Below are 13,658 nucleotides of genomic sequence, written 5' to 3'. Positions count from 1 at the left end.
CTTTTCCCATAGAAGAAGGAAAAGGCTATTGGGGGAAGGAAGCATGGCACACTGACTAAAGTCTCAGCTACAGGTAGAGTCAGCCCTGAGTAGAAAAATGTGTGATCAGATTATTTATTTGCCGAGAACTCCCCAGTGCAGTGAGCCAGGGAGACCCCCCGCCCAGGGGTCTTGGAGAAATGTCTGGATTCTCATTGATAGAGCATGTGTAAAATATCATCTGTTGATGGTCAGTCCCTAAGCCCAAATCTTTTCCCCTGCCCTGTTGACACAGTGCCTGACACTACCAATACCTAGCATGTCTTGAATAATTACCATGTGCCATGCACAGTCCTAAGGGCTTGATACGAATTATCACATTTACACCTCACCACTACACCATGGGGTAGTCTTTGAGACCTAGAGGAGCTAAGGACTGGCCCAAGTTCCCAAGTGCAAGGAAGCAGTAGGATCAGGATTTGAATGCAGGTCCCCCTGTTCCAAACTGGAGCTCCTAAACACTAGGCCATACTGCCTGACACTTTCATTTTTACCTTTTAGCAAGGGAAGACTGCCCTGGCTGTGGCCTTCAGGAGCAACCACAGCCTTGCTGTGGACATGATCATTAAAGCAGAGAGATACTATGCCTGGAAAGAGGTAAGGAAGTATGATTCCAGCTCAGCAGTGGGCTCTTCTGCAACCACCATCTTCTTATGGGCAGTGTGGGGTTTGTGTAGTTTTTTTTTCTGCTCTAATGGGCAGGGTCTTGGTCAAATTATAACTGTCCCTTTGGCCTGTGCTGCTCCATTCATGGAATGAACAGCTGCTGCTTCCTCCCTCCCTCTCCTTTGCCAGCATCAGTAGTCAGAACTGAGGTGTGTAGAGCTCATTGGGCTAAGCAGGCTGGGCCGTGTCAGCTCTAACTGACTTGCCCCGCATAGCTGCCTCCCATGTTGTGCCCTCTGTCATGGAGTCTCTGGCTCTGGTACCTTCTGGAAGTTCTCAAACCCAAAGTTCTCATCATTCTTTTTTTTAAATGTTCTGTTAATCCCCATACATTACATCATTAATTTTAGATGAAGTGTTCCATGATTCATTGTTTGCGTATAACCCCCAGTGCTCCATGCAGAACGTGCCCTCCTCAATACCCGTCACCAGGCTAACCCATCCCCCCACCCTCCTCCCCTCGAGAACCCTCAGGACGAACCAAAGTTCTCATCATTCTAATGAGTGATAAAGAAGTTTATGTTCATGGCTCTGCTGTTTTCAACACACTGTGGTGCTGGCTGCTACTCAAGTATCCTGTGATAGTCACAAAAACCTTATTCATCTTGAGAACACAGAAAACTTGCCTCCAAGACATTCTCTCCACCTTCTTTCATTATTACTTCCTCTGATAGCTGCCACACATAGAGCTTCACAACAGAATGCCCTTCCCTCCAACATCGAAATCTAAGCCCTCAGGCAGGATTTGCATTATCGGGCACCACCCTCAGTTTCTACTTTGGGTTGTTGCCATCCTAGGCTGAATGGCCCCCCTAGACCAGTAGGTTGGTGCCAGAATTCAGGTCCTAACCCTCAGGTGTTTACCCCTGAGGAGCCTCAGGCCTGGTTTGTGGTCTCATTTGCCAATCCTGAGGAATTTCCCTTAAATCCTTAAGGCAAAATGCATTGATCTGCCTCCTTCTTGCTCACAATCCTATTTAATTAGCTCTGCAGTCCTGATATATATATCTGGATGATATGACATATATGTCATTTGAAGTCCACACCATCCTCCTCAAACGTTTCTTGTCTGTAAAACAAAACAACATTTTTATGACCATTAAAGTTCTCTCTCCTCCTCCTAGTTGATTTTTGTTCCTCCTGCCCCTTTCATTCTCTTCCTCTTGGCCTTAGCTTCATTCTCATTTTCTTAGATCATCACCGTATTTGATTGAAGGTAACCTTCCCAACTTCCACCTTTTCTCTTGCTTTTTAAGTGACTATTTTCACGTTTTCTTTGGAAATAGAAATATTCATTGGTTCTATTTTTAATGTCTGCTAGCATTTTTAGATTCTTTTTCCTAGAGGAGAATAAATTACTTTTCCGCCAAATGACTAAGCCCTTTTTCCTAACAAATCTTTGAGATGTGAGAGTTAGATAAACTTTGGGAATGCTATACAATATATAAATGTATGAAGGAGACCCTCAGAAATGTGAGAGTTGTTAACCTTGGTGACCATGGGGACCGACATCTGGAGTGGGAGGAAGGCTTGTTTTTTAATATATATTCTTAAATGTTTTTAACCAAATATATTATTTTATTTCAAAGATTTATTCATTTATTTTAAAGAGAGAGCATGTGGAGGGGAGGGGCAGAGGGACAGGAAGAGAGAAACCCAAGCCGACTCTGAGCTGAGGGCAACTCAATCCCAGGACCCTGAGATCACCACCTGAGTTGAAACCAAGAGTTGGCCGCTTAACCGACTGTGCCACGCAGGCGCCCCTATTTATTACTTACTTTAAGTTCACTTTGTTCATTAAACAATTATATCTTTTTTTTTTAACCAAATGCATTTATTATTATTTCAAATTCTCTTTATTTAACAAGTTTATATCCTGGCCTAATATAAAATGATTCCTAATAAAGAACATTAAAGAGAGGATTGAAATTTCCTCTCTTATATCTATCATTAAATCCAGTGGTTAAGAGGCAAATGGGAAGCTTCCTAAAATCTGGCTTATGCTATTTTAATTTCCACCAGTTTTGGCATATGATAAGTGCTTTGGCAGACAAACTATTAATGCTTCCATGAACTGTTGAAAAAGACCTGGGCTTTCCAAATCCATGACCCTTTCCTCTGGAAGCCTGAAGGACCACCCAGCCCAATCCTGGAATGTAGAGCATGTGTGTTTCTCAAAGAAATAAAAATGCTGTGGTGCAAAGGTTAATGCATTTTGCAGTTCTTCCATCTTGTGGTGTTTCAGGTTTTGTTCTTGTTGGAATCCTCATTGTTTCAGGAGAGGGAATGAAGAGAAAATGAAAAAGTAAAGTGGCCATGGCTCCCAAGTTTGTGGGATCCCTCACCCTCAGCCTTTCCTCTTTCAGGACTCCCTGGGAGTTAGGCACTGCGGGAGTAAAGCTAAGGTTGGGACAGGGAAGACCCTGCCTGCATTTTACAACCTCTGAAACAATTACGGGTAATTTATATCTCCCATTCCTAGTCCAACTTCTTTTCACAAGGTCCAGATACCAGAGAAAATACTGGCCCGTCTCCTTGGGCTGCTTCCCAGGATGTTGTAGACCTTCCGAGGAGACTGCAGATGCTATGAAAGACAAAGGCTGCTCAGTGATGGGGGCGGAGGCGCAAGCCCCACCACGTTCTTCTCAGGTTTTGACAACCAGGTACCCATATCATTTTAGTCCACTTCCTGCCCCAGCATGGACTCCTGTCTTGCTGTTCAGATTATCTTTCATTAAGATTCACTTTTAATTAAGTGAAAGACAAAAATAGGAGTTACCATATATAAAAAAGGAGAATAGATAGTAAGTCCCAATCCTCTTGGGCTGTGTGTCCTGTGTGTCCTTAACTGATCTGCAACCTCCTGAAGGAGGATGATCTGGAGGCCTGACAGCATGTACAACAGGTGCAGCTCTAGGAAACTATGACACCTGCTTTCACTTTGAGATTTTTCTCCAGTTTCTTTGGCTGGATTCTGCAGAAGGGACAAAAGGAACCTTTGAAAACTGAGAAAACAAGGTATCAGTCCAGGCAAAGGGCATTTGGACTAAGCCTGGCTGCAGTGACTTAAAACAAAATTATATCGACCCCTGTCCTCTCCATTCTTTTGGCCCCCAGAGTTAGGCTTCTACTTTGCTCTCCTCACACCAGAGAGCAGGAGGAGTGGAGGCACCACTTTGGGGTCTTTCTAAGAGTCTATCCAATCTGGACCTCTCTGAATCTTTGATATGAGAAAATCAAACACGCACAAGAACAGGGGATATTAGTTGAAAGTAAGGCCTTCAAAGATGAATTTATTGTTGTGACATTTCCTTAGCTAAGGCACCCCCTCTGTTTTCTTTTGGGCGAGTAAATAAATATCAGCAAGCTGGGATAGAAGCATGTAACATGGCAAAACCCCTCACATTTCCTGTGTCAGACAGATAGTACTCAAGTTTTTTATTTCAGACATTTGTCTCCATCTTGAATGACAAAAAGTGATCCAGTTACAGATACTACTGAAAACATAAGTCTTGGTTACCATCTTACCTGTTATATCTGAAAAATTGTATACATACCTTGAAATAAGGCAATAAGCAGAAAATGTCTGAAATCGTCTGATGTAGTTACCTTTAATTTAGGAGCATGGTGAGAGCATCAGGGACCCATCAACCGGCTTTACTTTGACATTCAAGCAAGATCACAGTTTGGAGACCAGACATATTTGCAGTCTCCTCTGGAACCTGGCTTACCATCAGCTAAAGGCCAATGAGTGGCAGAAGCTGGCCCGTTCATGGAACTTTACAGGTGACCAGATCAGAGCCATTGAGGAGCAGTGGTCAGGTAAGCATGGCCTAGATGATGTGGACAGGAAGGAGCAGTTGTTCTTCCTGGTGGCAGATCTTCCAAGTAAGTGGTTGGTGCTCACAACAAGCAGCAGACTACAAGGGCCCAGGAACTGGGACAGTTAGCTTAAGACCACAAAGATGACTGAGAACTTTGCAAACCATGAACATTCATGGACTCTGCAATTAACTGAAGTTTGCAAAGGATAATTACTTTTTATTAAGCCATATTGAAAAGTTGGCATTTAGCCTTTAAGGAAATGAAGGTTCCCAAATGAATAGGCACTAAGGAAGCAAGGACTTAACAGTTGGCTTGTCCCTGGGAAACCAACCTCCTCTAGTGTTCCTTGAGATTGTCTTGGGGTGAAAAGGTTCATTCTCTAACAAAAGGCTCACTGTTTAGGGCTTCTACTCCAGGAGGAATCCCTTCAGCCACATCTGGGTATAGAGTTCTTGTAGGATGCAGCCTTGGGTGAGACCAGCTGTCCCATGAGAGATGTGGGAGACAGACTCAGGGCTCTCCCGAGTAGAAGATCCCAAGCCATGGAATCAATTCAGCCAGACTCCAGCTGTCAGAATTAGTGAGGTCAGGTCAGCTGGAGTCATTAGCTTTGCTTTTTTATGATTTGACCAAAACTTAGGAAATAAAGTTTGTTTGGCATTAATCAGCTAATTAGACAAGGAAGCAGACACTTTTCTTGGGAAAACATTCTATTCAGAGCACTTTCCTTACATGGATATTATGAGATGTGACCAAGTCCCATGCTCAGCAGTTGATTTGCGTTATTGATTGCTGGGACTGTAGATGGCAAAACCACAGACCATGAATACGTGCTATTTACACCACATAAAAGTAAATCATGGCACTTTCTATTGCTAATTCTACAGCTACATTATGGAAGATAATGCATTGAAAATGTTGAATATTGACTATAGTTTCTGAAAAGATTTCTTTTTTACTGTTAAGTATTCTCCTTTGTCACTAATTAGGCATATGACATTCTGTGAAGTTTTTAGGAAAATTTAGTTGCCTTCTGGAAATCCCTCTTGACCTAAAGAAATGATTTGAAAATATACTGTATCTTTTTTTTTTTTTAAGATTTTATTTATTTATTTGAGAGAGAGAGTGAGAGAGAGAGAGCACAAGAGGGGGGAGCGGGAGAGGGAGAAGCAGACTCCCTGCTGAGCAGGGAGCCCGATGCGGGACTCGATCCCCGGACTCCAGGATCATGACCTGAGCCGAAGGCAGTCGCTTAACCAACTGAGCCACCCAGGCGCCCGAAAATATACTGTATCTTCAGAGTACCTGCCAGCAGGATAAAGGGGACTTAAAGTGTTTTAGTCAAACAACGTGGAGTGCCTAGAATGCGTTTAGCTCTACCAGGCGAGGGATGAACTGCTCTATAAGCCAAGGTGCACATTTGGTGGAATTTATAATCTAGGTTGCATGATAACATAACATTCACAATCCAAATACAATCCAGCGTAATGGTACTAGCACTAAGGAGTTTGTGGGCTTTTAAGCAAAGGAGGGACACGATGATGGTGGTACTGAAGAAGAATTAGTTTGGCAAGGGCAAGATCAGGAAAGGAACAGGATTCACCTAGGAGTACATTCTTTATGGGTACAGTTCCCTCCCCCTGAAACACCTGCTTCTTTTAACAGTCTGTCCAGCAAGCTTCCTCCTCAGAGCTCAGACCCTCCTTTTGTGGCATCTGCCTGTTCCCACACACACTGGCTAGAGCTAGGAGCCTGTTCTGTGTTTGTGACTGTGAACTCCTGTTGCGAGAGACACATCTCAGTGCTTCCCCCCAACATCTCTCAGGGGTTAGGTATCCAGTGAATAATCCTGGCCCAGGGGATGCATACTTCCATCAGAAGCTGGAGTAGCATGATGGTACACGTTTGCTGCTCATAGTGTGGTTAACAGACAGCAACGCCAGCATCTGGGTGCTCCTTAGAAGTGCAGATCCTAGCCCGAGGCAGACTGCATGAGACTCTCCATTATAACAGGATCCCCCGTTGAGATATGCACTTTGAGTGTGAGAAATGGTGGTGCATAGCAGTGCCAACTGAACGCTGAAGGAGAGCTCTGCATCTCAGATTGTTCCTTACCGTTGGGCAGGGACTTAGCTGCTTCATGTCTTATCTGCTCCTTTGGTCTGTGTCAAGCACAGTAGGTGCAAGGTAAGTGCTGGAGAGAATCCAAACTCTGGTCACCCTAAAGAAGTTCCAGTGAGTGGAACTGGAAGGGCTTTCATCCACTGGGCTTTTTATCTAACAGCCATCAGAAGAGGAATGAGTTGCAACCACAGTCATACAGAAAATTCAGTGAGAACTAAGATCACAACAAAAAGAGACATCAGCATGTAGGGTTTCGCCTCTGACTGTATGTACTTGGCACAGGAAAGGGAAGTTTCCGTGAACACGGCCACAGGGCTCTGCTCATCTGGCTGCATGGGACCCTGATGACCCAGGCCACTCCGGTCAAGCAGCTGTATGAAGAGCTGGTACGCGCAGGTTTCCCAGAACTAGCTGGTGAGTTCGTTTTCAAGACAGAAGCTCCTTCTCCCTTAAAATGGTCGGGGGACAGTCAGCAGAAACAATACTGTCCATTAACAGCGGCAATCCCAGTCTGATGAGCGCAGTGGCTCATAAAGAATAAGCAGCTCCTCTGGCGAGTCGATGCTCAGTTGATACTGATCCCACGTTAGCCGGGCAGTTCTCGATGTCACCCCCCTACTGGGCATTTGAAAAAGTGGAGGAGGATTTCTGTTGATGTGTATGTGCGGCAGGGTGTGGAGGTGTGTGTGGGGTGTGGGGAGCAGGAGAGGGCAGGACTTAAGGTTAGAGACAGTTGCCACCACTAAGCATGGTCTTGCTCAAGAGGCCATTTTGGCCGTTGGGGAAGTCTGCAAGTTAGTGTATTCGAAAATGTTATCTGTAGGTTAAGAGAAAAGAGCAGACAGGCTTTTACTTGGGCAGCTGAGGTTACTGCTGATAATCACTTGCCCCAAAGACTGTACTGCAGGGAAGATGCTTTCAAAACTGATCGATACATTAGGGGGTGCTATAACTCTTATGTAATAATAACTATTCAAAAGTCTAATATAGGCACATCTGCCGTTATTTTCACCGATGCAGTTTTACCCGAAGCCGAGCATAAATGCCTGAATCACACCACTGAGCCAATACTCCGTTTCAAGGGATCGTGCATGGATAATGGCTCCTCCCGTGACATTATCTTCATAGCACTGGGATTGTTCCCTCAACTTTAAATCTGTTTCTGTACGAATTCTCAGGGGAGAGTAAGAGGCAGTCCCCTGAGGTGGTGCAGGGATGTGCTCGGGAGCAAGGCAGTGTGGGCCCGTCCCTGACCTCCAGCGCTGACAGCAGCGTGATCTTGAGCAAGTTCTCCGACCTCACTGTGCCAGTGTTCTCCTTTACTAACTAGAAAATCGTCTGTCGAAGGTTGTTGTGGGATTAAGTCAGTCATAGTGCCTGGCACATAGCAAGTGCTTAATAAATGTTAGCTGTTAATAATAAATGTTATCCTATTTTTTCCAGAAAAGATCCGTCAATTCAAAAACGAAACTAAAAGTCCAAGAAATGTGCAGTTTCATAAATGCCTAAAGAAATTGTATTTAATTGATTTTCCACTCAGCACCATCCTTTAAATTCAGTTCTTTAGTATTGATCTTCCTTTCAACTGCGACAATGGTGGTGACAGGAAGCTCTACCAGATGAGGAAATGGTATTAGTACTTTCCAACTACTGAAATGAAAGGTCAGAAGTTTTTTTTTTGATTTTTACTTAAAGCAAATTGTGTATTTTTGCATTTCTGCCACTTGATGCAACATACGTGATAGCATCACCTAGGTTTTGCACATCACTTTTTTCTTTTTTAAATGTTGGTAGGAGCAGCATCCTGGTATATGAAAAAACCAAGGGATTTAGCATAGACAGACATGGTTTTAATTAGGGTTGCCACTTCTTAACTGTGAGCCTTTGGGCATACTAAGACTCAAGTTCTGAGATCTTCAGTTTCCTTCTTTATAAAATGGGGGAGTGTCTCTCTCTTCCACAGCATGGGAGATGAAGGTTGAATGCCTGTTAAATGTCTGATCTCATGCCCACAGTATTGAAATCATCCACTGTTCGTTATTTCTCTTCAGTGAGAAAAAACAGTTTTGGAAATTTACAGTTACTGTTGGCTTTAAATAACACATATGTGTAGTATATTGCTTAGAAAAGACCAGAAGTGTATACACCAATGTTTGTTGTTGTTTTTTTAATCTCTTGGTGATGTAATTACAGGTGATTTTCGTTTTCTTTGTACTTTTTGGTACTTTCCAGGTTTTTTTGACAGTCAGCATGTAGTATTTTTATAATCTGAGGAAGTTATGAAATAAATATGAAATCAAGTATCAACTCATATCAGTTTACGTGCACCTGTTCATTGTAATTTAAGGCTCTCCATTCTCAAATTCTGATGCTTAATTCTTTAAGGCCAGAGATATAATCATGAGCAGTATCAGTCCAGTTATTCTATCATGAATTTATAGTTTTATATCTTTGTCTCATGCTGATTGTAAATGGCCCACTTACGTTTATGAATGTTTAAAATAGGTAATATGTTCACACAGGCAAAAAGTTTTAAGAAAGGTATTCAGTGAAAAGTCTTGTCCCTATCTGTTCTTTTTTTTTTTTTTTTTAAAGATTTTATTTATTTGACAGTGAGAGACACAGCAAGAGAGGGAACACAAGCAGGGGGAGTGGGAGAGGGAGAAGCAGGCTTCCCACTGAGCAGGGAGCCCGAAGCGGGGCTCGATCCCAGGACCCTGGGATCATGACCTGAGCCGAAGGCAGACGCCTAACGACTGAGCCACCCAGGCACCCCTCCCCCCCAATCTGTTCTTCAATATGGCTGGTTTCCACTGACCATGCTACTTACTTACTCCCTCTTCTAAAATCTGGGTAACCTCTTAACGCAAAGTAAACAAATAGAATAGACATTCTTACTGTATAAGTTTTAATTGTGGCGTTTACGTTAAATTAGGCTAACACTAATTATTTGATTCTGCTTTGGACAACATACAATTTCTAGAGCTTAAAGCTTAAAAAGATGCTTATGATATTCTTAATTACAATATTCATAATATTCCCTTTAGTTTGTCCATATGGTTATGGCTTGGATACTGAAAACCATTCCTAATTGTCATCTAGGTTCTTCAAAAAGCAGAGCTTGAGACCAAAATCTATGAGTAGCTGTTTTTTAGGAGTGCAAATCCAAGGAAGCAAGAGGGAAAAAGGGAGTGAGATGAGAAAGGACGGAGAGCCTAGACCAGGGTGAAATACCAAATTGGCCACCACTTGGTATGAAGCATAACTGATCATCTGACTTCCAGGGTACTCTCTTCTGAGAGATGGGATGGACTAGTACACGACGGTGCAGTTCATACAGGGGAGAAAGGAAGAATTGATCTGTTACCACAATGGGGTGTTAATTCCGGGCTGCATATGAGTAGGCTCCAAATGGAGCCTGTGGTCTGTTGTGCTTCACTCAGAGTGCATGGTGAAGTCCTAGAGAAGAGCGTGGCCGAGGTATGGGGAGCACAAGAGGCGCTGTGTTGGTTTGTGTTTGCTGAAACCCTTGAGGAGCTGTTTGCCACAGTGGTAGCTGGGCCAGAATTCAGAACAGTGCTGCATAAGAAGAATACTCTAATTCTTTAGTTCAGAAAAGTGCAGATTAGCCTTGGTGTGCCCTTTAGAAAACAGGATATTTGCCTATCTCCCATTTATTCTCATGTTCTATTACAACGTGAAGCAGTAAGAAAAACTATTTCCTATAATAAAGTTAGAGCATAGAACTAGATCATGTTCAAAGTGAAAGAGGCTTCTAAGTAAGTCCATCCAATTCTGTCAAAGATATGAAAATTGAGGCTCTGGACAGATTCTTTAGACTGGACTTGTTTTTATGTAACCCAAAGTACTTCGTGAAATAGGAGGGGTAGGTCCAGCTCACTGTTTCACAGATGTGATCCTAAGATTCACGAAATTAAATGTCTGGCCCAAGATAGCCCAGTGAGCCAGCAATAAAACCATTAGAAGCCTGGTCTTGATTTCCTCAACCACTTTTACCCAGATGGTTTCTTCCACTGAAAAGTCTCTGCCCAGGCCTAGAAGGTTTGCTGAGTTGCCCAGTGCCATACCTACCCCCACAGGGCGATGTTTAGATGTTCAGAGAGAAAAAGGGTTCAATGCCGTACAGTTTCAGAAGGGCAAAAAAGAACATCAGAAATAGGATCTATATGTTGGCTAACTGAACATTAAATAAATAAATAAATAAATAAATAAATAAATAAATAAATAAATAAACTACATTAAAAAAAAAATAGGATCATTCCAAGAGGAAATTTTTTTTGACGTTTGTGTCTTTTTGTGCTAGTAAAAAAAAATCTTTCTCTTTTTAACATTAAAATTATTCACAGGTCTCACCAATTCCCATTTTTAATTGTAATAGTCTGAGGAAAATGAAGACTAATACACTACCATCACAAAAACTTTGTATTAAAGTATCATTACTTTTTTTAAATTTTAAAATAAAAATACCTTAATTTTTCTATTAGTTTTAATATTTTTAGTAAAGTTCTCAAAGTTTACTTGGTAACATTGGAAATGATTTAGCCTTTTGGAAATAACGTTGAGAAAACAGGATTTATATACTCTTATGGTGTAATCAGTGACAGGCTGAACCTATTAAAAAATTAAGTCATTTTTTAATTTAAAAAAGTTTTACTTAATTGCTTAAATTAAAAAAATAACATTAAAATTAAAATAATCCTACATATAGTTACACAGGATGGTATGGCTTGAAAAAGTCTCTTGTAATTTTGAAAAGATGAACATGATATATCTATGATGTTCCGAGAATATGAAATTTTAACAACTAGAGACTTCTAATTCTTGGTAAAATCAGAAGAATTAAAAGATCTCAATATGTGCATATTCATTTTAGTCAACCACTTTTATGGAATGAATGCTTGTGAGAGACTGGGTGTGAGTTGACCTGGTTCCAAGGGATCTAGAAGCTGAGGTACTTTCAGGATGAATTGTCCGGGGATATTTTGCTGCAGCAGCTTGAGGAATGGTTTGCTGAAAAGGTAAAAATATGCTTTAACAATCCCATAAAATTACACCTATTAAATACCATTTCATTATATATAATTTAACCAAACAAATATCTGTTAAGCATCCAGTAGATACATGCAGTAAGCTGGTGAAGCAGCCATTAAAACAAATAAGATGTGGTCCTTAATCCGTAAGTTAGACTGATGTGCTCAATACCCACAATTCAATATCAGAGCTATATTCCAGAGGATCACAAAAAAAGCCATGGAAGTCATTCCTCAAAGAGGACTCCAGTGGAATCTTGTAATGTTTACAGAGGCCAACTACAGAAAGGGACTTTATGGTGTTTGGGAGAAGGGTCAGCCTCAAGCCCTCCCTCCCTTCACTCCAATCAATTTTCTCCTCCCTGTATCTGTTAACATATGGAGTTCAGTCTCAGGGAACATGGGGAAAGCTCTGAGGAATCCTGCCTGGTCCTTGCTTCAAACCGAGTAAAGCACATCTCTCGTATTTCAACCTGGTTCACCTGGGAGCTGACTAAACCTTTTATGATTATATAAGAGGAGATATTTCCAGAAGCCTGGTGCTCCTTACTGTGGACTACAACTTTCTATACAAATAGACGCTGAAGACAAATCTCGAGAGGAGGATACCCATACCATCTCAGAGCTCAGGGGAACATCTTGGACCCAAGCACCAAAGCATGAGAGTCAGTGTGCAACTGACTTCACTTCATCTATACAGGTAGATACTACATGCATTCGTATGTGTAAAATGTACAAGTACAAGGATTTCCTATATTATACTGGATACAGCTTCTCTGTAGGCAGCAGTGGGACTTGTTATCCAGATCTCAGTCCACGTCACTGAGTAGTACATGTACATTCCTAGTAGGGTTGTCCACTTAGAAAAGTCATCTTTAAAATGCTTGAAGTAAAATTATATATTTGATCAAAACATTCACTGTGTATTTTAAAAACCCTTAAAAAAATGAATGAAAACTCTTACAACAAAGGTCTTCATGACAGATACTGCTTTAAGAGTTCCTCTTTAAAGAAATGGAAAAATAATTTCCTGTCTTAAAACTATTTTACATAAATGTTTCATTGTACATAGACAACTGGATAACCATTACAGATGGGGGAGATTCTTCCAACTAGTATGAAAATTTAGTTGCTAACCACCTAATCTGACCCTGTTAAAAGAGCTATTTCTCCTTGGGGAGGATGGGCAAGAGGAAATGCAGAAACAGATTCACCTTACCACTGGTTTCATGATCTACAGAAATATGGCAGAAAATGAAGTAGCACTAGGAACAAGAAATTATCCAGCAGATGGGGCTAAAGTGTCAGAAATCTGACTACTGGTTTATTAGTAGTAACTGTTTCTGGTAGTTACAGGTCTTAATTTTGGGGATAAAATGAAAAGTAGTACAGAGGACTGCCACAGCGTCTGTTATATAATCCCAATTAGGTAATCATGAAGCAGTTTCTGGCTGTCTCATTCACGACCAATTACTAGAGAAGTACAAGAAGTACTATACATACTGAATTAGCAAAGGGCAGCTGGGGAGGTAAATCTCAGAAACAGGGGTTGTAAGTCTTTATTTCCTGGTGGTGTTGTTTTTTTTCCTTTAGAATATGAATTCCTATCATTAATACAAAAACAAAAGGTGGCCTAAATTAAGATTAAGCATATATGTGATCTCTTTATGCCTTCTTTATCTTACAAATGGACAGTCCCTCTCCCTCTCTATACACATATGTGCTGATAAAAATAGAAATGAGTTCATTTCTTATTTCTGATAACTAATCTTGCATATTCAAACATATATTGAGAAGTCACTTAAGGGCTTTCAGAGTCTTTGCAACCTCTGAAGGCAGATACTCCTCCACCCTCGCAACCTCTGAAGGCTGATACTCCTCCACCCTCCATACCCTCCATCTAGACTTGGTGCCTCTGTGTCAGTCTCCACTTCACTGTGGTCATTCTTTACC

General features: G+C 41.5%; 2 protein-coding genes across 7 annotated transcripts in view; one reads left to right on the top strand and one right to left on the bottom strand.

Annotated features, from left to right (window-relative positions):
• Positions 1–8,155, top strand: part of ANKDD1B (ankyrin repeat and death domain containing 1B) — a 49,715-nt gene extending 41,560 nt beyond the window's left edge. The window contains 5 exon segments of the mRNA XM_006752542.3: positions 541–636; positions 4,326–4,527; positions 6,937–7,068; positions 8,098–8,124; positions 8,127–8,155. Coding sequence (XP_006752605.1) covers positions 541–636; positions 4,326–4,527; positions 6,937–7,068; positions 8,098–8,124; positions 8,127–8,155 — 486 coding nt within the window.
• The window catches only part of POC5 (POC5 centriolar protein), a 44,643-nt gene continuing 36,798 nt past the window's right edge, over positions 5,814–13,658 (bottom strand). For all 6 annotated transcript variants that reach the window (XM_081826715.1, XM_081826721.1, XM_081826719.1 and 3 more), the window contains one exon: positions 5,814–11,685. In XM_081826715.1, coding sequence (XP_081682841.1) covers positions 11,545–11,685 — 141 coding nt within the window. In that variant the 3' untranslated portion in view covers positions 5,814–11,544. The remainder of the gene's footprint in view (positions 11,686–13,658) is intronic.

This window comes from Leptonychotes weddellii, chromosome 7 (assembly GCF_054177405.1).
Source record: "Leptonychotes weddellii isolate Sample4059 chromosome 7, ASM5417740v2, whole genome shotgun sequence".
Taxonomy (NCBI): Eukaryota; Metazoa; Chordata; class Mammalia; order Carnivora; family Phocidae; genus Leptonychotes; species Leptonychotes weddellii.
This window is presented reverse-complemented; position numbering and strand designations above follow the sequence as displayed.